Source organism: Acinonyx jubatus, chromosome D1, assembly GCF_027475565.1.
Source record: "Acinonyx jubatus isolate Ajub_Pintada_27869175 chromosome D1, VMU_Ajub_asm_v1.0, whole genome shotgun sequence".
NCBI lineage: Eukaryota > Metazoa > Chordata > Mammalia > Carnivora > Felidae > Acinonyx > Acinonyx jubatus.
Genome location: NC_069390.1, coordinates 69,247,193 through 69,272,987, shown reverse-complemented (window position 1 = coordinate 69,272,987; position 25,795 = coordinate 69,247,193). Strand labels below are relative to the sequence as shown.

At 39.7% G+C, this 25,795-nt stretch overlaps 1 protein-coding gene across 3 annotated transcripts in view; it reads left to right on the top strand.

The window, feature by feature from the left end:
• The first annotated feature begins 11,302 nt into the window (after nucleotides 1–11,302).
• The window catches only part of CTSC (cathepsin C), a 37,579-nt gene continuing 23,086 nt past the window's right edge, over nucleotides 11,303–25,795 (top strand). The window contains exons 1-4 of one of the 3 annotated variants that reach the window (XM_015064049.3): nucleotides 11,304–11,595; nucleotides 13,430–13,575; nucleotides 19,799–19,883; nucleotides 22,172–24,510. In XM_015064049.3, the coding sequence (XP_014919535.2) occupies nucleotides 11,424–11,595; nucleotides 13,430–13,575; nucleotides 19,799–19,883; nucleotides 22,172–22,182 (414 nt within the window). In that variant the 5' untranslated portion in view covers nucleotides 11,304–11,423 and the 3' untranslated portion in view covers nucleotides 22,183–24,510. Of the gene's footprint in view, nucleotides 11,596–13,429; nucleotides 13,576–19,798; nucleotides 24,511–25,795 lie in introns of those variants that run through there. The other 2 variants (XM_053203769.1, XM_015064048.3) reach the window with 2 other exon arrangements.

The window sequence follows — 25,795 nt, the reverse complement described above, 5'->3', positions numbered from 1 at the left end:
GTGTCCAAAGAAAAATTACAGTTTGCTCAAACTCAGTTTAGATACTTAAGCATCTGATCTCAAAACAAGGACTACATTCTATCTAGACAAAACCCCTCATGACTGCTTATTGCTGACAGATTATCTTTTGACTTCCTGTGACAATTTACAGGAAACTCCGCTAGCCAATGCAAATCTTTCATGCTTTACTGATGGTTCTTATTTAAAGGATAAAATATTTCTGTGGTAAATATTATACTGGGTATGCTACTGCAACTCTTTTGAAGTCATTGAAACAGCTCCTTTACCTGTGGCTACTTCACCCCAAATGGCTGAATTATACACCCAAGGGTAAAATAGATAACATTTATTCTGATAGTTGGTATGCCTTAGGGGTAGCTCCTGACTTTGGAGTATTATGGAAATAGTGAGATGTCCTTACCTCCAAAGAAAGATAAAATTCAAAATGACTCCTATATCCAAAATACATTAGATGCCATCTTCTTGTTGGCTTCCCTGATTATTAAGGTTCCCAGGCATTCCCTGGAAGATGAAGTAATCCACCTTAGTAATATTTCCATCAAAAATGCTGCTGTTAAGGAAACCAATAGTCAACTTCTGGCATGGCCCAAAGGAATCTTCTCCCAAATGAGAATTTGGAAAAATTGACAAGAGACATTGAGCAATTGGCGCCAGAGAGGGAGAAACAATATTGGAAATCTACTAACTGTTGTCTCAATAATAAAGGAGAGAACTTAGGTTTGGACAAAATAACAATCCAGCCCTATCAGAAATTCTAAAACTCCCACTACTTACCAGTGTGCATACATTAAGCCATTGTTCTACTGACAAAATGATAGTGTTTATAAACCATTATTGGTAAGGAAATACCAAGAAGGCCACAAAAAGTTCCTATCTTGCTTGTCCCACTTGATCAGAATACAATCCTGGGAAACCTGTCTGTACCACTTGTGCACATTTTAAATTAAATAATGGATCATTTGAGGTTGGTAAATGGATTTCATATACCTCGCCCCATATGATAGATATAAATATGTTTTAGTCATGGTTTGTGTTTTCACTGGACTAAAGCTTTCCCTTGTAGACAGTCAACACTTCTGTGGCAAATTGTGGCATTCATGATCTAGAATCTGAGCCCTTATATATCATGTGCCCTGCTTTTTATGCATGTTTGTAAAGAGCTGGTAAGTTTGGTAAGGGATCTGGAAGTCGACACACCAGGAAGTGAACCCAGATTACCTTTGCTTGGCAGGGTGTGAAAGGGAAGAAGAAGGAGAGGGGAGAAAGGGGGCGGGGAACTTTGTGTAGTATCATGGCAAAATGTACTTGGTATAATTTTATATCTAATCATATAATAATATACATATGGTTAAATATTAGGGACAAAAACAAGCAGTGGGAGGCAAAATATGCCTCTTTGGCACATTGATTATCTTAAGCTGGTTATTTTTAAGAAATGTCAGACACATGAAGCTCTGAAAACTGGGTAGATGTTAGAAGAGACATTTACATTTGTAAAGGGAATTCCTATTTGTAAGGGTGTCACCTTCACTGCACCAGGAAGAAAGGAAATGACTATATCTCTAGAAACTGTTATCAGTGGAGAAGGCAGAGACTTAAATCTGCACAACAACCTTACTCTTGTTTACTGTGCTTCTCCTGGTAACCTCCTATGTGTGATAATGATGTGATGTGAGGTCCTGGAGCAAAAGGTGAAGAAAGGATTTTTGAGAAGCATTTGGTGCATAAATGTGGTTTTATTAAAGCACAGGGACAGGACCTGTGGGCACAAAGAACTACCCTGGGATTGTGAGGAGGGACTGATGATACACTTTTTAATTAGTGGAGGTTAGGGGTAGCAGAAGTGACTAAGGAATTTGGAAGTGAGGCTTCAGCACCTTGAGGGGCTAGCTACTGTTAGAATAAGGTCATTTATTACTGTCTAGGAAAACATCAGTCTGAGACCCTTCAGATGAGTATCAGGGAACCATATGTTTGAAGGATGATTGCTAACATATATCTTGGGAAGGGGGTTTGAGATATGGAGATATATGGAGAAGATATAATGATGTATGGAATCTTCCCTTTTTTGGTAACTGTGCCTAATTGTAAGTAGAGCATGGGTCTGTTAAGGCCTATGTCACCTGATGGGTCTGTTTGTATTCAGCCAGGTGGTCACTGCGGCCCTTTCTACATTCCATTGCTCAAACCTGTTTCCCTTAAGTGGCCTCTACACAATCAAGCTAAGGTTGCTTTTTGCCTCTAGCAAAGTCTTGAAGTTAAAGCAGTTAAGTTCCTGGAGGAAGGTCACTCTGCCAGTCCCAAGTACTTGTCAATGGGCTGCAAGTTGTAAGGAAATTCAATTTTTTTTGACATTTCTTTTGTGTTTCTTTTTGACATCACTATCACTGACTCCCCACTGTGATTATCTTCTTTTGTCTTTAGCTAAAGATGGTATTTAAGGTGATGGCTTTGCCATTTTGGAGAGTTACTCAATTTTCCTGATATTATGAAACTCAAAATTCTCTGGGCACCCAGGGCACTGTAAGCCAATGTCTGAGACAACAGTTTTGAAACAAAGAAAGCTTTATTATCAAAACGACAGTCCAACAAGAAGCAGGGGGATCATTCCCAAAGCTGCCTTGTCCCTTGAGCCTAGGGACAGCTTATATATGTTTGCAAAGGAGGTGAATACATGAGGAAGGGTGAAGGGTTTCTTGAAACCTTGGGGCGGGGAGTTGAAATAATCTGGAGGTATGTATTCTTCTGTTAGGGAAAAATCCCTTATATGACTGCTGACAGGACTGATAAGGGAATTTCAGTCCCTGCCCGAAAACTTCCCTTCCAGGTTCTTGTTCCCACCCTGCTGCCTCAGGCACCAAACTACTACTAATTAGGAATGCCGAAGTAATAGAATATAAGTTGTCCCCTCTGTTGATTCTCTGAGCTCAGATCTCTGGAAAATGATCTCCTCTGGGCTCACTGGTGTAAAATAAACCTCCTGCCTTCCAACATCTCCAAGTACCATGTGGTTCTTCTGCTGGGTGATCCAGACTAGTTTCCGTAACACTTCCAGTGAGGTGCCTTTTGAGATCTGGTATATCAGGTGTGTCGGATAATTTCAAAACAAATGCTAGCATCGGGTCCCCGTTAGGTTTCTCTAATCAGTGGGTACATGTGGAGTAGGAGTGGCAAAGCAAAATGAACAATTGGTAAGAGGTGCATAAAACATAATTAAGTAGAGAACAAAACAAAATGTGGATCTAAGTTAATAATGCAACTAATACAACTATAATTCACAGAAAAGCCACCCAAACTAAGGTGGGATGTGTCTCACCCCTCGCAGCAGGACCTGGATCCTGTGAGTGGAGGTGAATCCCAGATGGGCCGCCAAATTATTAGAAATAAGCCACTGACCCAATCAAAGGAGTCAGAAGATCAAGTTGATTTATGCATTCCTCTTTTCAAACACTTAGTACCCTTAGAACCCTTAGAATTCAAAAATAAATCTATTAATAATAGATATATAATTAAATATGTAAATAACTTTAATGTGGATACAATGAAGGTAACAGAACTCTGAGGAAAGAGGACCTCAAATTTATCATTTTTATTTGTTCTGTAGGAGCTGAAACCTCCCTTTCTCCCTTCTAAGTTCTTTGGCTAGTTTAATAATTAAATTGATTTAAGACAGAATAACATGAGAAATGAAATATTTTAAATGTTCCCATATCATTACTTGGGTGTGATGCGGTTTTGGAGTGGTGGGGGTCCAGAGCCTATGGCAAAGGAAGAATTCTTGAGACATCTTTGATGAAAAAAGATGAATTTCTTAAAGCACAGGAAGAGGACCCATGGGCAGAAAGAGCTGCACTATAAGCCTAAGGAGCTAGTAATTATATACCTGGGAGTTGGGGGAAGTAAAAGCAAGGTTTCCAAAAAGGACTTTGATGTGCTAAAGAAGATTCTCAAGATACTGGATACCTAGCTTTGTGGAGCTAAGGTGGTTTTTCCTCTAGTAAGGCATTAACTTTAAGACAGTAGGGAGTTCTTGAAGAAAGGTTATACTCTGCTTATCTTAAATATTTGTCAATGGGCTGCAGGTTACAAGGAAATTCCATTTTATTTACCATTTCCTTCTTGCCTTTGTTCCCCCCATCACTATGGAGGGGAGGGTGATGTTGGGGCTCCAGGAAACTGAGTCTATAATTTTCTGGAGATTAGGCTATTGATAAGATTGCCTTTTTCTTGTAAATTACTAAAACATTTGTATACTGATGGAGACTCACGTTTTGCATAACTATGATATCTATCAGTTAACCATTTGTTTTCTCCTTTACTTAGTTTTAGGGCAGCCAGGAATGCCTAGGAATGTCCCACCTTGGGGGGCTGGGGCAGTATGTGGGTTGCAGGGTGTTAGCTTGTGCTTTGCCCTCAGCTTGCCTTGGGCTCCCTCATTGGGTGAATTATATGATTCTTGGAAAACGATGCTCTATCTCTACTTGGAGAAACTGATAGTCTTGACCTTTAAACCTGTCATCCCAGTCTGATTTTGCTCTCTTCATGCCAAAACTCTACAGTTTTGCTATTTTAGAACTCACCTTGGTTCACTTCATGTGTCCTTCGCAGTGATAATGTATATAAAGGGAAGTCAAATAAAAACACATAACTTTGAAAATAAAATGCTGAGACATGCTTTGGCCTTCCTATTGCCCAATATGCCTTTATAACTTCAGGATAGCAAGTCAAACATTTATGAAGCAGTCCATGGTCAACTTCCAAATGAATCCACACAGGTATACTAACTTTAAGTTCCAGATGTTGCTGGGGCTCTCAGGTTGGTCCCGTATACTACTTGAGTATCTCTGAAAGTGAACAGTATGAAGTGAGACATATAAAATGCATCATCTTATGACACAAACATTTGCCACACAAACAGAAAGGAAAATTTGCTTCCAATTGTCCTGATTCTTAAAGTTGGAGAGTAAAGAGTTTCAATCAACATTTAATAAGTATTTATTGAACACTGTGAAAATTAATTAAGGGAAACCTTGCTGAAATGGAGTCTGGAGGTTTGGCACTGGAAGCTCCCATGCCCTACCACTAGTCCTCAATTGCTAATCCAACAAGAAAAGACAGACCTTGCACATGGATACTACTTGAGCTACTACTTTCCTATCCCAGCAGAAGGAAGAAAGACTCCCCCCGCCCTGCAGTAGTTCAGCCAATAAGAGACATTCACAGCTCAGCCAATGAGAAGCCACTAGACTTCCAACTCCCAGTTTACTCCAATGGACTTTTTGTTTATGACAGCTCCTCCAATGTCCCCCTTCCCACTGTAAAAGAGTATTTCTTTCCTTTGCTATGATGACTTGCTTATGGTTCTGTCACAGCTTCCTTGTCCTTGATTGCAGTTCTCTGCTATTCCCAAATAAGCCCATCTTTTGCTGGTAAAATAAATGGCAGGTTTTTGGTTTTTTTTTTTTAACTTTTTATGTTTATTTTTGAGAGAGAGAGAGAGAGCAAGTGGGGAAGGGGCAGAGAGAGAGGGAGACAGAGAATTCCAAGCAGGCTCTGTGCTGACAGCAGAAAGCCCTATGTGGGGCTCAAAGGGCTCGAACTCAAGAACGGCGAGATCATGACTGGAGTCAAAGCCAGACACTTAACCAATTGAGCCACGCAGGCACCCCATTTTTTTTTAAGTTCAAAGCACCCACTATGTGTTGGAAATACCATGGTGATCAAGACAGAGAAGTCCTCTGGAGCTTACATTCCAGTGGGGCAGAAACATAATAAACAAGAAAATTCAGTAATTACAGACAGTTTTAGGTGTCATGCAGAAAGAAACAGAAATAAAATTGAATAGCTGGAGAAGGCAACTTCAGACAGTGTGGTTAGAGGAGGCCTTTCTAAGAAGGTAAAATATTTATCAATGATAGTTTCATAAACAGTGAGTATGAGCAGCCATGTGAAAAAGTAGGTAAATTATTTCAGGCGGAGAGGATAGCAAAGTGCAAATGTAATGAGGAGAGAGGAAATCTCGACGGTTTGAGGATCAAACAGAAAACAAGAGTTCATTCCTGATACAGTGAGTGATTAGAGGAACAAAGAGATCCGTAGTTCATGCAGGTCTTTCATGTAGGATTTCATTCAAAGGTTTCATTCAAAGGTTATAACAAGGTAACCTCTTGGGAAGTATTCAGTTTCCCAATATTGAGAGTAACTTGATATGATTTACATTTAAATTTTTAAAAAAATCACAGTTTTGAGGGTAGTCTCAGTGTGATACGTTGGCAGATCAGATGGGGGGAGGGTGGGAAAAGGAAGAGTCAAGGATGATACTTAGGTTCCTGGCTTGTACTTTAAATTCAAGAAAAAGTGGATGAAATTAGAAGTTAACCACAGTTGTTCAGCCAGAAATGATGGCATGTTGGACCAGAGTGATGCTGGTGGAAAGGGAGCAAAGTGGACAAACTGATTACATCTGATGGCTCTGTAGGGTTGCTCTTACTCTCTGTGACCCAGAGGGTAAGCCTGGTCTATCTGTAAAAATAATGCTTCTTCAAAATCTCATTTCAAAAACTTGCTTAACAGAAGGAAACAGTGCAGTGAGAATGGGATCAGACAGTAGAGACTATGTCAGTAACTGAAAGTTCCACACCTGCCTCAATGTGCATCTTCTGTCCAGGTCTCTTGGAGAACCTTTCTTTGTCTTAATTTTATATCTGACTGCACCAATAAGTAGGCCAACCTTCATTTTTTTTTAATTCCATTCCAACAGTCTCACTAAAAACCAGAAAGTCTTCAGTTGGTTATCAGACTTATCCTCACTAGCAGGATGACCACAGAAAAGTGACTTATCTTTTCAGAGCCCCATTTTCCTTACCTGTAAAGTGTGAGCAAAGATATCTATAAGATCACTAGCAGATTTATATAACATGTTAATGTATTGTGCAAGTTATAATAAACCTTTCAAATAGAAAGCAGAATAATTTTTTTAATTTTTAATTTTTTTTTATTTTTTAAGTGTATTTATTTATTTTGAGAGAGAGAGAGAGAGAGAGAGAGCGCGAGCGAGCGCGCATGGGTGTGGGAGGGGCAGAGAGGAGGGGAGAGAGAGAATCCCAAGCAGGCTCCACACTGTCAGTGCAGAGCCTGATATGGGGCTCAAACACAAATTGTGAGATTATGACCTGAGCCAAAATCAAGAGTTACAGGCTTAACTCACTAAGCCACCCACGCACCCTTATAATTCTTTTTTAAAAATATATTTATTTTGACAGAGAGGGAGAGAGAGAGAGAGAGAGAGAAAGAGAATGCAAGTGGGGGAGGAGCAGAGAGAGAGGGAGAGAGAGAATACCAAGCAGGCTCCTTGCCATCAGCACAGTCTGATGTGGGGGCTCCATCTCACAGTCAGTAAGATCATGACCAAAGCTGAAATCAAGAGTTGGATGCTCAGCCAACTGAGGCACCCAGGCTCCCCAAAAGGGAGAAGTTTTATAAGAGAAATACATACAATAATAAATGCATAATAAATGTAGTCAGATCTCCACAGAGATCTGTATTTACTTATTTAGTCTTCTCAAAACCCAGATGAGGCAGATAGGGAATACAATTATGCACATTGTATAGATGAGAAAACAAAGGCACAAGATGAAGTAAAATAACTTCTTCAAGATTAAACAGCTGATGAGAGGCAGAGCCTAGTCTGCCCTCTCAAGCAGTGTGACTGGAGTCCTTGCTGATGCTTAAACCAGTGATTCTCCAACTGTAGCTATAGTAGGAATCCTGAAATGGGATTGTTAAAACACAGATTGCTGGGACCTACCCAGACATTTTCTGATTCAGTAGGTTATGAGGGAGGGGTCAGGAATGTGCTTTTCTTACAAATCCCAGGAAGATTTGGCTGCGACTGGTCCCATTGATCCTGGGACCATGCTTTGAGAACTACTGCTAAAAAGGCTGCCTACTTATAATGATCTGAGCACCAAATTCTGGTTTGCGTGTAAAATCAATTTCATTTCATATCATTTCAATATATGCCAAATTTTCAGGAATGAAACTTCTGGATAAATCAACAGAGGATAGTATTTTTTTTTTTTTTTTTCTGCTGGGACTTGACCAAGAGTTATCTAGCATCAACATCAAGGTATGGGTTGAATGACCATCTGATGAGATATTTGTATTCTAACTCGCTGAAATTATCTCTGTTTTCAGAGAAAAGGCACCCATCACTTTTCCCGATTCTATAATTTTATGTAGAGACATAATGAGTATCTGAACGTCATATTCTGTTTTCCAGCACATTGATCCATGAGCATTTTAGATGATGAAATATATCTTTGCATTAGAAATTTACTTAAAACATCTTTCCATTTATTCCTTATATTAAATTTGGTATTTTAGTTTTCTTTTTTATTAAATGTATAAGTACCTTATATTATATACACATTTCACTTCACAATGGTAAAGGTCTCTATAAAATATGTTATAAAAATAAAACATAGGGCCTGATCAGTTTGAGAATCACATAATTTTCCTCCCTGCTAACGGAAAGAGGACCAGCACTTTACTTTGAGGGGAAATAGTTTGTAAATAGTAGATAATTGGAAACAAACTAAATTTAAAATCAAGTTATCTGAGGTTTATTTTTGAATCTCAGTAACTAGCATTGTGACATCTAGTGAGTTATTATGATCTCTGGATCTCTACTTTCCAATACTAAAATTAATCCATTAGACTAAAAGTTCTCCAAGATCCGCTTTTAGTTATCATTCAGTGAATAAAGACTATTTAAACTATCTTCACAATTAAGTATGCTACTTGATTACATCTATCAAAGAAATTTCCAACTGGATTGTTCAACTCTTCAATATTGACAACCTAGTAAAAGACTTCATGTTTTAATAAATAACACACTTTGGGGAAACTTCAGAAGGCAATGCTACTCTGTTGGTGTATCGTTAAGTGTGTTACTGTAATTACATGATGTCAACTTTTAATCTTAAGCATAGGGCCATGAAATCTAAAAGGCCACACCCTTGCCTTTGCAGTTTTTGCCTACATTAGAAAGCATACTCACTTCTGAGCTTTCAAGAGCAGTTCCTCTTGCCAAATTGAAATTGGCTTCCAGGCTTCAAAACCGAGATAAGGTTATACAGGGGAGAAAAAAAAATTCCTCTACCCTTCAAAGGTTCTCCTAGCTGGGATAAGAATTAAATCGACATGAAACAGATTAACAGGAGGAAATAAAATGTGATTTTGTATGTATGGGAACCCCACATACAATGATAAGTTGAAAGCCAGAAAGGCAAAATGAGGTATGGACTCCATCCTGAGCTGAGGAATAGGCTAGGGGTCTGGCACATCAAAGGAGAAGGGGACAATTCACAGGGCAATAAGAAGAAGAGCGGATATTTGGTAATTAGATCTTTGCCCTACCATGCAGATAGGTCAGTCAGATAAAATGTATCTCTGGTACTAAGTCTAATTCTGGAAAAGATCCTCAATTAGATTTTTCTAGGTAGTTGAGGGATAAAAAGTTTCTTTTTTTAAAAAAATTTTTTTAATGTTTATTTTATTTTATTTTTTGAGAGGCAGAGCGTGAGCTGGGGAGGGGCAGACAGAAAGGGAGACACAGAATCCGAAGCCAGCTCCAGGCTCTGAGCTGTCAGACCCAACCCGATGCAGTGCTTGAACCCAGGAATGTGAGATCATGACCTGAGTCAAAGTCAGACACTCAACCGACTGTGCCACCCAGGCACCCCAAAAAGTTTCTCATGGCCAGGTAGGGCCTTGATTGCCTTCAGCTCAAAATAGTCAACATGCCTCAGTGGCATGTTTTGGGGAGACTTGCTCTGAACCCCCTCAGTTATTATGCATTTATTTTAAAACCCCAGGACAATTTCTGAGTGTGTGTGTGTGTGTGTGTGTGTGTGTGTGTGTGTGTGTTTTGTTTTTTTGTTTTTTTTGAGAGAGAAAGCACCAGAGAGAGAGCGGGAACATACACTAGTGGGGGGGTGGGGGGAGGGAGAGAGAGAATCCCAAGCATGCTCTGCATGCTATCAGCATGGACCATGATTTAGGGCCTGATCCAGGAACCTGATGGAAATCCATGATCTGAGCTGAAATCAAGAGTGGGATGCTTAAATGACTGAGCCACCCAGGTGCCCCAATTTCTGGGTGTTTTTAAGTCATAATCTAGGGAGACAAAGGTGAATAATGAGCTTATTTATTTGTAACCACTGTGATGAGGGCAAAATACGTGTGCCCTAGAGAACAGGGACACATAAAAGTCTATCTTGTTCATCACTTGCCCTTGATGCTGACACACGGCCTGACACCTAACAGGCTCTGTGTATAAAAGAAGCCCAACTTCCACCAATAGTCAGGAAAAGTCACAGGAGCTCTCCCAGAAAAGGGTAATATTTAAACTAAGCCAAGAGGCACTTGGAAACAGTGTTACGTAATAATTATTGGCAGTCAGACTGGCACACTGGACCTGCTCATAAAACCAGCTTTCTCCTACCAGCTTCCTTCCTCACCCTGGGCAAGTTACTTCCTCTCTCTGGGCCTCCTGCTTTTCATATGTAAAAGAAGGTGGAGATCCACAATCTCTGACAGCTTTTGTGCATGTGTGTGAGTACTTGCCTTAACTAAATCCTATAAAGTTTGCAGGGGAAAAAAAAAACAACTGATACACAAAAACCTGCAAGTTTGCACTCCAACTGAATTCTCTTGTGGATAATAAGTAAACAACGTTAACAGGAAACCAAACAAAACCAAGCAAAAAATTGCTGTGAAACTTTTGGCAAACGGAAGGAAGAGCAGTTCTCAAACAGCTGGGGTGCCTGGGGGTAGCAGGCAACGTTTTCCCCAGTGGGTACAAAATAACTGAGTTGGTGAGGACTAACTGGGGAAGAGGAGGGAGTAAAAGAAAACTCCACTTGTTAGATCGCTTCCTCTCTGGGTCTTTTTCACACTTTCTGTCTATTCCCACCCCCACCCCCTCACCTCCGTTGTATGTCTGTCTCTTTCTGATCTTTAGTTGCTGCCTACCGCCGCACATTGTTCCCCCCGGGGTTACTTCTCATGGAACAAAGTCACTGTGGTTCTTAACTCCTATTTGGAGACGTCCCATGGTAACAGACCCTGTCCGCAGGTTCAAGCCAGGCTCTGGTGGAGCTGCGGCCAGGTGCGGAGCTGCGCGCACCCGGGAGCGCGGTACTGCGCCCGAGCGCCCCTCCCCCCGCCCCTGGGGCCCCAGACCCCGCCCCCGCCCCCGCCCCCGCCCCTTGCCGGCCGTGGGTTTCCGGCAGCTCAGGCTATTTTAAGGCTCGCGCTGTGCTGGGTTGCCTCGCTGTGAGCCCTCTGCTCTTCGGTGACGACTTCGTCCTTCTCTTCCCCTCTGGGGCCCCGCCAGCATGGGTCCCAGGCCCCAGTCGCTGCTCGCCGCCCTCCTGCTGCTCCTCGCCGTCGCTGGCCCCGCGTACTGCGACACACCTGCCAACTGCACCTACCCTGACCTGCTGGGCACCTGGGTCTTCCAGGTGGGCGCCGTTGGTTCTCGGAGCGAAGTCAACTGCTCGGTTATGGGTAAGCCGCGGCGCCCCGGCCTCTCCCCCTTCCCGCTTTGGCCCGGGACTCCTTCCTTGCCTTCCCGAGCTCTCTGCCCCCAGCGTCCACGCGGAGCGCCGAGACCCGAGGCCGGTGCTAGTGGGAAGCCAGGATGGACTTGAGGCCCCTTGGGGGTGCCTTTTCCCGCTCCAGGGCCGAGAAGTCCAAGCTGAGCGGCTGAGAACTTCTAATTGCACGTTTCCTTAGCTATTCCCGGGGCCTAAACACTTTTTCGAGAACTTTTTTCCCTTTTTAGTTTTTGGGTTTTGGTTTATTTGATTTGGAAGAGAGTTGAGACGGTGCAATCTTAGGATCTCCCTGCCCAGTCTGCATATTTCTTTAAAGCTGTGCCCATGAAAAATAAACTCGAATACCGGAGAAAATAGCAAAAAAAGTTTTTTTCCTTTTGTTAGCTTGTGGGAAAGAGCCTTTTTTTTTTTGCCCAGAGTTTTTGACTTACACGTGTGTTGAAGCTACTAGTCTGAGAAAACTTTCGGTATTGGCTCTGCCCTTTTTCGTGTATTGCAGGGAGATAGATAAAAGTACTCCCCCCCCCCCCCCCCCGCCCATTCATTCTTTTTTACTTTTTACTTCTTCATCGTCGTTTTTTTGTTTTTTTTTTGGTTTTTTTTTTTGGGAAATAACTCTTTAGTCAGTGATTATATTTGGGAATGTCCAGAGCCAAGCACAAAGTCTGGCTTATGGAAACCTCTGAAAGAAATGTCTCGTGTTAGAACACACTGGGATATTTCATTTGTCCTCAGAGAACATAGCTACCCTGAGGACAAAGAATTTAGGGAAGGGAGAAGAAAAAACACACAATCTCTGTCAAAAGAGGCACTCTTGTTCTGCCCAAACCCTTACCACCCTGTGGCATGTGCAGAGTGAGGGAAGCTCTCTGCCTCAATTTCCTTGTCTCAGCAGGAAAAGATTGCCAGGTCATTTGTTACTAAAACAGACCTATTCAACTATTCCAACTCCAGATGACTGTGTGGCATTTTGTAATCCTGGGCATTATAACCACCTTCAGTTTTAAAAGTTGAATTTGAAGGTCCCAAGCAGAAGGAGAACTGTTCTGTCACATGCAGTCTCCTATTTCAGAGTATTCATCTGAAACCTGGAAAAACTAAAGTGTGAAACCCCCAGATGGACACAGCAGAACCCTTTCAGACAACCTCTGCTTATAAATCGTGCCTTTGACTTTAATCTAGTAAAGACACATGTAGATCCGAGCTCTTATCTTCTGAAAGTTGAAAGCTTAGTTCCTATTGGCACAAACTAGCTTTATAGGATAGAAACCTTGAGTTTGCCGAATAGCGTGGAAGGATTCAGATTATGAGGTTCTGAACTGCTAGAGCCATTGAGAAAGACACCCCATGTCTTCCCTAAAGAGATCATTTCCTTTGTCCTTGTGATATGATAGCAGATCTTTTATATTTTACATTTTCCATTTTTTGACTACCATTTCGTATTCTACCCATTTTTGGCTGTCATTTGAAACATCCCTATTCCTCCTTTTCTTCAGTGTTTGGATGCTCTGGGAAGGTAGAGCTGTACTTTTGGGGGACTCTGCCTGGTGGGCCACTGGACATATTTCTGTCTTTTGAGCCTTCACTTCACTGGTTTTCCCGAGACACCTGTGGGAGTGTACAGGATGGAGACTCTGATATCTTCACAAGCCAGACTGGTCCAAATCCGGTGGCATGAAAGGAAAGCAGCTTAAAAATCATGGAAATTCTAGAGACTTCCCTGCCATTTGCAGTCCAAATAATTTTCCTCTGTTGTGCATTATTATTTATTTATTTATTTTTAGGACCACCAGAAAAAAAGGTAGTGGTGCACCTTAAGAAGTTGGATACAGCATATGATGATTTTGGCAATGCCGGCCATTTTACCATCATTTACAATCAAGGCTTTGAGATTGTGTTGAATGACTACAAGTGGTTTGCCTTTTTTAAGGTTAGTTTTGTTGGGAGTGCATTTGTATTTTCAGAGATTTGATATCTGAAGCTTCTTCTAATCAGACTCTCAGAATTTTAATTTTAGATTAAGAAGATAACCAGAATTGACACCATTTTTCCCAAGAGATATTAGATGGTGTAATTTTGCCACTTTATTTAAAATTGTGAATTCAGTAGATTAAAAAGAGCTGTGTTTGAATATGTACAACCCATCTGTATTGAAATTTACATTTCGGTAAGTGTGACTAAATTTATTTATTACTACACCTTTACTTTTAAATGTTGCCTTAGTCACTTGGCTCTGTACTGAATGTGTAGGAAAGATATGGGCATTATAAATTTTTTTCTTGGAATTATTATCCTACCCTACCATTGCTTGTTGACTCTGAAAAATTGATGACACATTCCTCAACTTAATAATGATGGATGGGTTATGTCCCATTACACCCATTGTAAATGGAAAATGTGTTTGATTCCTATCAAACATCATGGCTTAGCCTGCCCTACCTTGAACGTGCTCAGAACACCTAAATTGGCCTCTAGCAAAATCATCTAACACAGTCTATTTTATAGTGTGTTGACTATTTCATTGAATTAATTGAATACGGTAATAAAAGGGAGAAACAGAATGGTTGCAAGTGTATCACTGGTCCACCCTTGTGATCGTGGGGCTGGCTGCTACTGTTCAGCATCACAGGAATGTTTCCTACTGCATAGTGCTAGCCTAGGAAAAAATCAAAATTCAAAGTCCGGTTTCTACTGAACGTGTATAGCTTTTACACCATATGTATGTGTGTAGCTTACCAAAGATGGTAAGTTGGACCACTGTAAAGTCCAGGACCATCTGTGTTATAATGTACTAGATGTATTAATGTGAATAACTGCCTTTAGTGAGCTGAGACAAAGAGATAGAGAGCGTGAGTTATGCCTTGGGCTGAAGTAAAATGTAGCTCCGCCAGTCCAACCTGTGTTCTTCTTTCACTGGGGAAGAAGCATTGTCCGTTCTTGTATTTTAACACCTTGCTTCCCGTTGCATACATATGCTGAGGTATAATAGCTTATTTAGCACAGATTTCAGTCCATCCCAGATAACTTTCTGAAGTTGGAACTTTTCCTGTTGGCAGAGTATTAACTGCTGTAAGTGAATTGAGGACACAAGCCTGAGACTCGCTGTTTCTTACTATAAATAGAGTACAAACAAAAACAGACTTGCATGGAGTAGGGTTTACAACTTTTGGAACATCTGGTAAGAGTTGGCCAATTACAGGGATCTGTGGGAAAGTGGGGAATGAATCTGTTTAGAATGATGAAAGACAGGGGACTAACAAAAGAGTCACCTCTGAATTTATTGTGATTTTTCTCACCTGGCTTGTGATTTAATCACTGGGCTATGGTGCTACATCTGAGCCAAGTATATTTCTTAGAATAACAACTTTCCTTTTTTTTTTTTTTTCCTTAACCTTGAGAATCCCTCTTTAACATGAAAAAAGGGAAGAGAGACCAAGAGGAAAAAATTATCCCCCTCGCCTGTATTAGCTGGTTTGATACTCAGTGAGAACTGATCTATCCAGTTGAGAGCCGCTGGTCATGTTTTTTAGTTGGAACCCATGCTTGACCATTTATGAAACGTTTTAATATCACCCCTGGATACTATGTATTTAAAAAAATAGTATCTATATGAATTTTTAAAGTTGTGATACATAGGTGGTAAGCATAATTCACTCTGAATATAATTCTTGGTCTGCTTATTCATGAGCCTAGGGCTTTGCAGACTCCTTGTCGGTACTCTGCTATAGCCCTTCAAAAGTTCTTTGCGTTTGAGGTGAGAACCATTTGCCTATGGAATCGATGTACAAGGAAAGACCTATTCAAGCTAGTTGTTGACTATGTACTCTACCCGCCTCCCCCTTGTCCTTTTTTGCCTGACACTTGGTAGACACTTAGTTGGTAATTTGTTTAAATACTGAAAATGAATCCATGAAGTGGAATTCACTTGAGAAATAGGAGGTTGAAGTGTAAGATGGGAAGTTGCATACAAATAGATGAGTAAGTAAAATAGTTTTACCCATTTGGCTTAGAAAAGTTTTCTTTCTTCCCTTCTGTAGAATGGGAGAAACTGTTGGGCAAACTTCTAAAGTCAGCATTTAATTGCCTGAGCCATAACCAGAAATAGATCTGAGCAGTTTCCTTTTATTAATATTTTTCCATCAGTTTGTCTGCTCTCAGCTTAAATAAGAGTCCAAAGCTGGTAGGTACAGAGGGGACAGCTGGTGGCTGGAGGAGGAATCAGAATGCCTTTTTGTATTTCCCTTGAAATTACAGTGTAAGCACATTGGGTATTTTTCCATAACCTCAGAATGTTAAGTCATGGGTCAGTAGAGAGCCACTTCATAAAGTCAAATAAGGTTTTAAGTGTACTCTACCACAAGTGGGAAGAATCAGTACATACACTGTTGTTGGGTAGACCCCTACTTAATCACAGGCTTCTGGATGGCATTCTCTGATTAGGAGCAAGAATAGGAAGAGTGTTCTTGCATTAACTGATTTCAGTATATTTTTTGAAGTGCTTTTTTAAACAGAACCATTATCAGGGCTGTGTTTTCCTGCTGAGAAATCAGTCACTGACTGGTCAATAGTTAAGTTTTGTGATAGGATCATAATTTTAATAAACAGTAGAATATACATAAGATACTTGGTTTTAAAATTTCTCTTAAGCTAATCAAGCAGTTCTAGATAAACATGTTTTGCAGAGTGAAAGAATCTATGCTCTTTTGGCAAATCCAAGTGACAGAGTAATGGGGAGCTGAGTTTTAAATTTAACAAAAATTATAGAGTGGAATTGACTGTAGATAATAGGAAAGGCAAATATTTTTGGTGACACTGGCTAACCACAAAAAGCTTGCTGGATTTTTACCATAAGTATCAGGGCATTTCCTGCAGAAGTACCAAATTAGGTGTCTAACTCAAGAAAAACACAAACGTCTTTTTTTAATAAGATTTCTTTTTTTTTTTAATTTTTTTTTTTTACTCTTTATTTTTTATTTTTGAGACAGAGACAGAGCATGAACAGAGGAGGGGCAGAGAGAGAGAGGGAGACACAGAATCTGAAACAGGCTCCAGGCTCTGAGCTGTCAGTACAGAGCCCAACACAGGGCTGGAACCCACGAACTGTGAGATCATGACCTGAGCCGAAGTCAGACACTTAACCGACTGAGCCACCCAGGCACCCAATAAGATTTCTTTTATTATTTTTTTTAAGTTTATTTTAAGAGAGAGGAGGACAGAGCAAGTGTGTGTGAGCAGGGAAAGGGCAGAGAGTGCGCGAGAGAAAATCTCAACCAGGCTCTGTGTAAGTGCAGAGCCCCATATGGGGCTTGATCCCATGAACCATGAGATAATGACCTGAGCTGAAATCAGGAGTCAGCTGCTTAACCATCTGAGCCACCCAAGCACCCCAACCAAAAACCTGTTAATGTCACAGAGCTTTGGTCATTTATTCTACAGACTTAGAAAATATCTTTTAAATGAAAATTTATTTTTAAAAAGGTAGAATTATCAAGATGTAAGCAGTATTTGTTATTTAGAGTGTCTCATGTAAACTACAACGTAGTGTTCAGCCTACCACTGTTAAAGAAATACCTGACATTTTTGCCATGAATATCTACTATCTATATGTTCTTAGTCTGCAAATCAATTGGATTTCCAGATCTCTATGTTGACTCATACCAGACCCTACCACTTGTTTCCTTTTGTCCTTTTCAGATATGCCTTCATTAGATTACATATTTGCATTAGATTGTTTCTTGTTGCTGTTAGTGTTTGTTGAACAGGTGATACATGTAGGATATTGTTAGCTCTGTTCCACGCAGCCCAGTAGAGCCGACAGCTTCCACATCATTCTCCCTGCATTCCAACTTTGAAGCAATTGTGATACCACTACTGTTGGTAGGAATTTGCTTTATTTAGTTCTCAAGCCTCACCTGGAAGGTGGGCATTTTTCATAATCTAAGTTTTTGTAAGCTGTTTCTTTTCCCCCCTTGGTTTTAACTGCTTGAGAAATTGGGAGTGAAGTGGGGATAATCTGTTGTTGAATAGGACTTCAAGCTAGATAAAAAGCTTGAAAGGAAATAAATCTGGACACTGAATTTTCATTCCTGGATAGTTTGAATTTGATAGGAAGCACTAGGTATATATTCTTAAAAGGTATATTTTTCTACTCCCCTTCCTGCATACATACATTCAATTATCTGAAACATTATGGGGAGTTACAATCTCAGATGTATTTAGGGCTCACCTGAGCAGATACCTAAGCATTTGAAATGACTGTAATGTAAAACAATAAGGAGTAATAAGATCAATGGCAAAATGGAAACTGTCTTAGAGGCATTCATACTCAGTTTTTTAAAAAAACAGTGTACTGGCCAAAGTAAATGACAGGACTATCTGCAGGCTAGTTTCTAAGAGTTATCAAATTTAATAGCATTACCATTGGCTTATAATTGGTATGCCCAACAAATTTGTATCCCTTCAAAGTACCTGCAGATCAAAAGCAGCCACCTCTTTTTTTTTTTTTTAATTTGTGTGTGTGAGAGAGCGAGAGAGCGAATATCTTTTTTTTTTTTAATTTTTTTTTCAACATTTATTTATTTTTGGGACAGAGAGAGACAGAGCATGAACGGGGGAGGGGCAGAGAGAGAGGGAGACACAGAATCGGAAACAGGCTCCAGGCTCTGAGCCATCAGCCCAGAGCCCGACGCGGGGCTCGAACTCGCGGGGCTCGAACTCACGGACCTCGAGATCGTGACCTGGCTGAAGTCGGACGCTTAACCGACTGCGCCACCCACGCGCCCCAGAGAGAGAATATCTTAAGCAGGCTCTGCTCCATGCTTAGTGCAGAGTGTGATGTGGGACTCAATCCCATGACCCTGGGTTCATGACCTGGGCCAAAATCAAAAGTCAACCAACTGAGCCACTCTGGTGCCCCAAAAGCAGCCAACCTCTTGTATGAAAACAGAATATAACAAAACAGGATGTTAAATAATGGCTGACTATGTGTTGGGTGGATAAGTGATTTTTTTTATGCTTTTATGTACTTTATTTTTTATCATCACGTGTAAAGCTCCTCTGTACCGCATCTTCTCTAATGGCACAGAGGAAGGAAGTCCTATGAGCGAAACTGAGTTCCAAAGAAAACCCTCAAGTTAAATAACCTTTTCCTGCTTCCCATTTCACTTTCTCTGAGGCTGCAAAAAAGGAACAGTAGAGCAGGAACTCAGACTTCATTTTGAAGATTAAGCCACTCACGCGTGGAGAAGATGTGTTGAAGAGAAACTAGTCTTCTGACTGAAAATTTTATTTTAGGACTGGCAAGCAAACCTTATTAATCTCTAATTGCGTTTTTGTTTGCAACCCACTAGTCTTGGTAGAACTTGAAGCTAAAAAAGACTTCCATGGTTCGTTCGTTCTTTCTTCTTCTTTTTTTTTTTTTAAGTTTATTTATTTTGAGAGACGACTGGGGAGGGGCAGAGAGAGAGAGAGAAAGAAAAGAAAGAGAGAGAGAGAGAGAGAAAGAAAAAGAAGAGAAAGAAAGAAGAGAAAGAATGAATGAATCTCAAGCAGACTCTGCACTGTCCGCATAGGGCTTGATGTGAAGCTCAAACTCACAGAACTGTGATCATGACCTGAGCCAAAACCAAGAGTCAGATGCTTAACCGACTAAGCCACCCAAGCGCCCCTTCCATGGGTATTTCTATATCAGGTTGGCTCTTGAAACAAGAGTGGTATGTTGGGAAATCCATACCAGGGAATTTATTTGCACATTTTGTGTGCTAGTGACTTGTAAATTTCAAGCTTGTCACATCAGCCAGAAATGTCAATCATGTTTCTACAGTTAAGAATTTGGGAATCTTGTAATGTTTTTTTTTTTTTTTTTTTTTTTTTTACTGTGCTTTCTGGGTTCATTTTTAAGATCTAACAGTTTAGCTTTTAGAATACTTGTTTTTAGCCTCATTTACTTGTTTTAGTATAGATTTAGCATACTGAGATCCAGATGTTGTCTTTTTTTTTTTTTAATTTTAACAACTTGAGATTTACTCTTGAGTATTTCATTTTATGGAAAGAATCAGAAATTTAACAATCCAAGCCTAGTTTTGTTTTTTTTTTTCATGGTGATGCTTAATTGTAACATAATGACTTAGTTTACCATTGTGAACTCTTCATAGGATGTCACTGATTTTATCAGTCAGTTGTTCATGCAGCTGGGAACTGTGAGGGTACATGATTTGAGACATCTGAGGAACAAACTGGGTGAGCTCCACTGAAGTTTTTAACTTACGAAAGAGCCAGCTTCCCTCCTCCGTGGTGGCTTATGCAAATTACTATTTGTTTATTCATCTGGGAAAGGGAGATGAAGACTGGAGAGATTAGGGTTTTCTTATACATTTCTTGCTTGAGCCTGCTTCTTGCTTTGCTACTTCTTACCTGCCTGCACTATTTTATGTGAGTGATCTTTCACTTTAGTTTATTCTGTTTGCAACACATCGAATTGGTTGTTGCAAGTATGATGCTTATAACATAAGCAGACATGAACCCAAACAGGTAGAGACCCAGTTAAGAAAAAGTTAGCTCACAGTCACTTCACTTATTTGAAGTAGTTACACTGCCTCAGGTTGCTCATTTTTTTCCTAAAAGACTCCAGAGGGAACCATGTGAAGCTATGGCATATTAGGTCTGTTTTCTAGTAGAGAGGGTGGCTCTTCCAGAGAAATTCATCTGCCTGGCACTCATCACCGTGAGACATCACCCATCTTTTGAAACTGACTCCTTTTCAGAACAGAGACTACTGACTAGGAATAAGAGGGTCTTTTTCACTTTTGACATTCTTCTCACACTTAGAAAAGGTGTTTTTTAAAATTTTAATCTTATTTTAGAGTGCACGCGTGTGCAGTGTGAGCACAAGCAGGGGAGGGGCAAAGGGAAAGGGAGAGAATCTCAAACAGGCTCCTTGCTCATCACAGAGCCTGACATGGAGCTCAATCCTACAACCCTGAGATCATGACCTGAGCCAAACTCAAAAGTTGGATGCTCAAGAGACTAAATCACCCAGGCTCCCCAAAAAGATGTTTAAATCATTACTCTCACTGGATCCATAAATTTAGAGGTCTTAAAACTTTTTATGGAAGGGGCGCCTGGGTGGCTCAGTTGGTTGAGCATCCAACTTCTGCTCAGGTCGTTATCTCATGGCTTGTGAGTTCGAGCCCCACATCGGGCTCTGTGCTGATGGCTCAGAGCCTGGAGCCTCTTCAGATTCTGTGTCTTTCTCTCTCTCTGCCCCTCCCCCACTCACATGCTGTCTCTCTCTGTCTCTCAAAAATAAATAAACATTAAAAAAAATTAAAAAACTTTTTATGGAAAAAGGGTGGTTAGAGAGTAAAGTTGATAGGGACTTAACTGTTCCTTGCATTTTTTTTTAAGATTTTATTTTTAACTAATCTCTACACCCAACATGGGACTCAAACCTTCAACTTGAGATCAAGAGTCTCACGCTGTACTGACTGAGCCAGCCAGACGCCCTACCATTCCTTGCATTTTAACACAATATTATTTCCCCTTTCCTCTTTCCCTACTTCCTTTACTTAGCTCCTAAGTAAAAAAGAGCTATGAAAAAGGGAACTGGGATAAGTGTTGAAATTTCCATAGCTTTATCCTTATCAGTGTTTTCCAAACTGTTAACAGACCCCTAGTGGCCCACACATGTGCTGGGTAGGCTTACTCATCACTTGTCACTGTATCTTGTTAAACTTCAGAGGTTGTTCTAGGCAGCCACTATTAACAGATCAAAGTGAAAATTAGAGCTGAAATTAATAAGCTCTTTTTTCCCTGAATTCCTGGTAGTTGAATAAGTATAGATTGTGTAGTTTCCCTTCTTTCAGAATCTCAGGATCTTTTATAGAGTGGATGGTGGTAGCTTTGGAGGAAGACAAAATAGGAAACTTGCCCAAAATAAGCTACCCGTTTTTTCCTCACAAAAAATAAGGTATCTTCAGAATGCAGTTGACAAAATTCTGTCTTAAAACTCTCTCTCTTCCTAATAATTAAGGAATGCCTCTATTAAAAGATAAACCCCCTTAGTGTTTGCTCTTAGTAAGTGGGATAAATAGAGGGATAAATACCTGGAAATACAGATCAAAGCAGCATTAAGCCTCCATTTAGGTTTCGTAAGGAATGCATGGTAACCTATCTATCTAGGATGCTGGATTGGCCTGTTTCTTTTAAGTATATTTCAAAATTATATTAGATTCATACAGTGGTAGTTGATTTCAAATGCCTCTGCATGTGCTTCTTGAGCATGTTGGCTGCATGCATGATACATGTTGCTTAAGCTTTCAGCTTTGGAGAATGGCAGCTTTTGTGAATGTCTTAAATAGCATTAAGATTTACCAGCATTTCAAATACTAGCACTGTTGTTGTTTTTTTTTTTTGTTTTTGGGGGGGGGTTTTCTTTTTTTTCTGAAAAGAAATTAATATGATTAAACATTCTTAAGAGACCATCTGATTCTGGTTGGCTTGTAACTCTAGTTTTTATTGTCTTTTAGTTATTAAATAGAGCATCTGTTGAGGGGCTCTTTTAAAACAACAACCAAAAACAGACTTTGGGGCTAAGAGGCAGAGCAGCATGCAGCCGTGGACCTTCTTACCTCTAACAGCTAGCCGAGGCCTCTAGCAACTACATTCCCCTTCTGGAGTCTTTCTGTGCATGTAAAATGCTGAGGAGTCCTGGTGACCTACCTCCAAGGCAGCTGCCCTCCTGAACCATTTCCCTGGAAAGCAGCAACCGCCATTTTGAAATGTGAACAACCAGAGACTACACAGGAAAAAGAAAGACATCTGGAAGTCTTAGGTGGCTTCACCATTCAACCTTTGAATGAAAGGAACTATATGAAACTCGAGTTTTTCCCTTTTGAATATTTTTCTATTGAAATGATTTTTCCAAACTCATTAGGATTTGAATTTTGTGTTGTATTTTGTTCATAGTGCAAATTTTATTCCAGTTAAATTATCTTCTTGTGTGCCTTTCTTTCTTTAATTATCTTGATGAACCACAGGACCCATTGTAAGGAGAAATTAATGCTTCAGGATATCTTGAGATGCACAGATGTAGAGGGTAGAAAGATCATTCTACAGAAGACATGTTTGGGGGACAGGTTTCTGAGATAAGTCAAACCACAGAAGGGTATCCTTGTAGATCATAGGCCTGTAGTACCCTAGCCAGAAAGATGGGGTGATTAATACTTTTTTTTTGTCTGTTTTTTTGATTAGGTCCCAGTTTTGTACTAAGAACTTGACATATATTACCTTACAAGATCTTATGAAGTAGATATTACTAGCTTCATTTTACAGATAGGGAAAATTAGTCTCTTACTGGGCATCTAATTGTAAAATGACAGGGGCTAGCCTTTCAAGCCTAAGGACCTCCCTGGGGCTAAAGGATAAAAGAAATAATGGTACTTGAGTGACAGACATTTCAGGGGATTTTTTTCTGGAGACTCCCAGTTGATAAGCATCATGAATGTTTAATGGAATGAAATACGCATTGCATTGGCTTCTTTTGAAATGGTTTACAGCTTATGTTTCCTTACCAAATTAGGCTATTCTCTTTCTTTCCTAAACCAGGTCCTTTTATTCAAGATGAAAACTTACCTTCTCTCCTTTTGTGTTCTTAGAAAGGAAGGTTCTGAAAAACGTCACATTAAGTAATTTTGCCTAGTTGACTTCTCTTAATTACACTGTTGTTCTTATTGATTGCTATCTTTTAGCTCTTTCCTGCTAAACAGTGGACTACTTTCCTGCTCAGTTGTTCAGAATTGATGAATATCAGCCTCAGTACGCTGAAAATTTGGAACCATACCTAGTCCCTATTTTCTGGAGGGCTTTTCTCTTGTATCTGTGCTTGAATGGAAGAATCTCTAGATATCAGATTTTTATCATTTTATTGGTTCAGAGAACTTTTTATGACCTCTGAGTGGCCACTGGTCTGCTATTCTGGAAAGGTTATGTCTTAAAAAGGTGAAGTAACTGTATACCCAACTACTTCTACCTGGATACTTTTATCACCCTACCTCTGGACCTGATAATTCATTACTCGGGGCCTTGATGCCACCTCTGTGAGACCTTCCCTAGCTCTCTCCATTGGTGAGAGAACTGCCATTGTTTTGGTTCACATCATGCTTGCAGTTACCTCTGCTCAGGTAATTCTGCATTAACTGCTGTAATGGAGTGATTTGCTAGTGTGTCTTCTTCCATACTGAAAAGCTGTATGTCAACCTGTGTATCTTCAGAACCTGATTACATAGAACTTTATAAGTGTTTGGAAAACTGACCACACTTCTCTTGTCTTTTCAAAGACTTTTCACAAGTAATATCAGCTTACATAGATGTAATTCTTCTGTATTCCAGGAGCACAATCAAAAATGATGCTATGTTTATATTTCTGGTTCTGTGCCCTAAAAATACATATCAGGTTACCTGTCTCCAGGGTTCTAAAAGAGTTGCATTTTTCAAACTAATTTTCAGGATGTAAAGTGACAAAGCAGCTAATGTGTGTAAGAATGTATTTAATATGGAATTTGAAACCACCTCTACGAAAGTTTTTTTTTTTTTTTTTTCTATTTCTCTGAGAAACTTTGCATCTAAATGTTTTGCTAATGGAAAAGAAGACTTGGTAGGTACAAAATTACAGATACTTGTGTTAGCAGGTGTCCTAAAATAATACCGCTTTGCATTTTCTGTCACAATTGTTTGTCTGCTCTGATCTTTAAACTCTGAGGGCAGGGATCAACTCTGTACTACTAACCATTTTATTCCCTTTGTATAATGTGATGCATGATAAATAATAGGCCTTCAATAAATGTAGAAGAAAGAAAATTGAATAATATCATTGTATTGTCTTGTTTTATTGACATGTTTCTGGGTATATTGTTACCTTTACGTACTTAAGAGTCTGTAGTGGACCCTCAGGCCATATTTGTTGAATTGGGGTGGTAGAAAACAGTGGAGGATTTTAGATTTTATTCTGTTCATTTATTTACATTTTAATTTTTGTATGAGACTAGAAAAACCAAGATAGGGCTCAAAGTTAAAAACAGTAAAGTTGTAACTTTGAGAATTACTAAAAACTAAGTTAGCTGTCGGGGTAGATAGCTTTATGATGGCAGATTCTGCACAGCCTGGAGTGCTGTGGGCTGTCCTGTTCCTTCCCCCAGTTCGGTACATTGAGAGGCACCAGCCAAAGGTTAGATTAGGTGAACTCTCAGATTTGTTTAAATCTCCCAGTTTAAAAATTTATGAACGAGGAAGTGAGGAATGAGCCAAGAGATTTTGACAACTGTATTGAATGATAAATTGCTATTTTAACTAATTCTAGAACCTATATTTTGGTTTAACCTGAATGTGTTTTAAGCACTGGAAATAAATGAATTCACTTCCACATACAAATCTGTCTTTACCTCAGTAAAATCCTGGAAGGTATTTGGTTACAACCACTGTAATGATTTCTTGGCAGTTTCAAAATTCATTGAAATTCAACTTTTCAAACAAATGGTTAAATCTAGTTAGGTAGAAAGCTAGAGCTAATCCTTGAAGCCGGCAGAGGGGAGTTTGTTTCTTTCTGAGGAAATATGTGGTACTCTTGGGTAGGTCTGGGAAAATAACAACTTAGTAAAAATGTGCCTTGTTTTCTTTTGTTGATGCTTTTTACACTCCAGACCTGACAGCAAATGAAAGCAGTTAATCTATATACAGGAAACAGGGCAGAACTCAAGTAAACATGTTTTGTTATTCAGTATTGCTGGAAATGTACTATCTCTGCATATATGCTTTACCATTAAATCATTGAGCTTCACGCCAGGTGTCTTTTCCTGAAATGTTGAATGATCTTGATGGATAAGACATGGTTCTCCAAATTTTTTGTCATGTATTCCACAGTGTGTAAAGGTACATTTAAAACATTATATATGTGTACTGCCGTACTGATGTTTGCTATCAAACACATGAGGTAATATTAAATGATTAAATATTTGTCACAAAAATGGGTTTTGCCAAAATATATTCCACGATGATATTCTTTGAAAATAATACAAAAAGCATGCTTCATTATCATAAGAATCCGTTACCTATAATTTTCATTACTGAAAGTTTTCCACATTTGGAAGCACAATTTT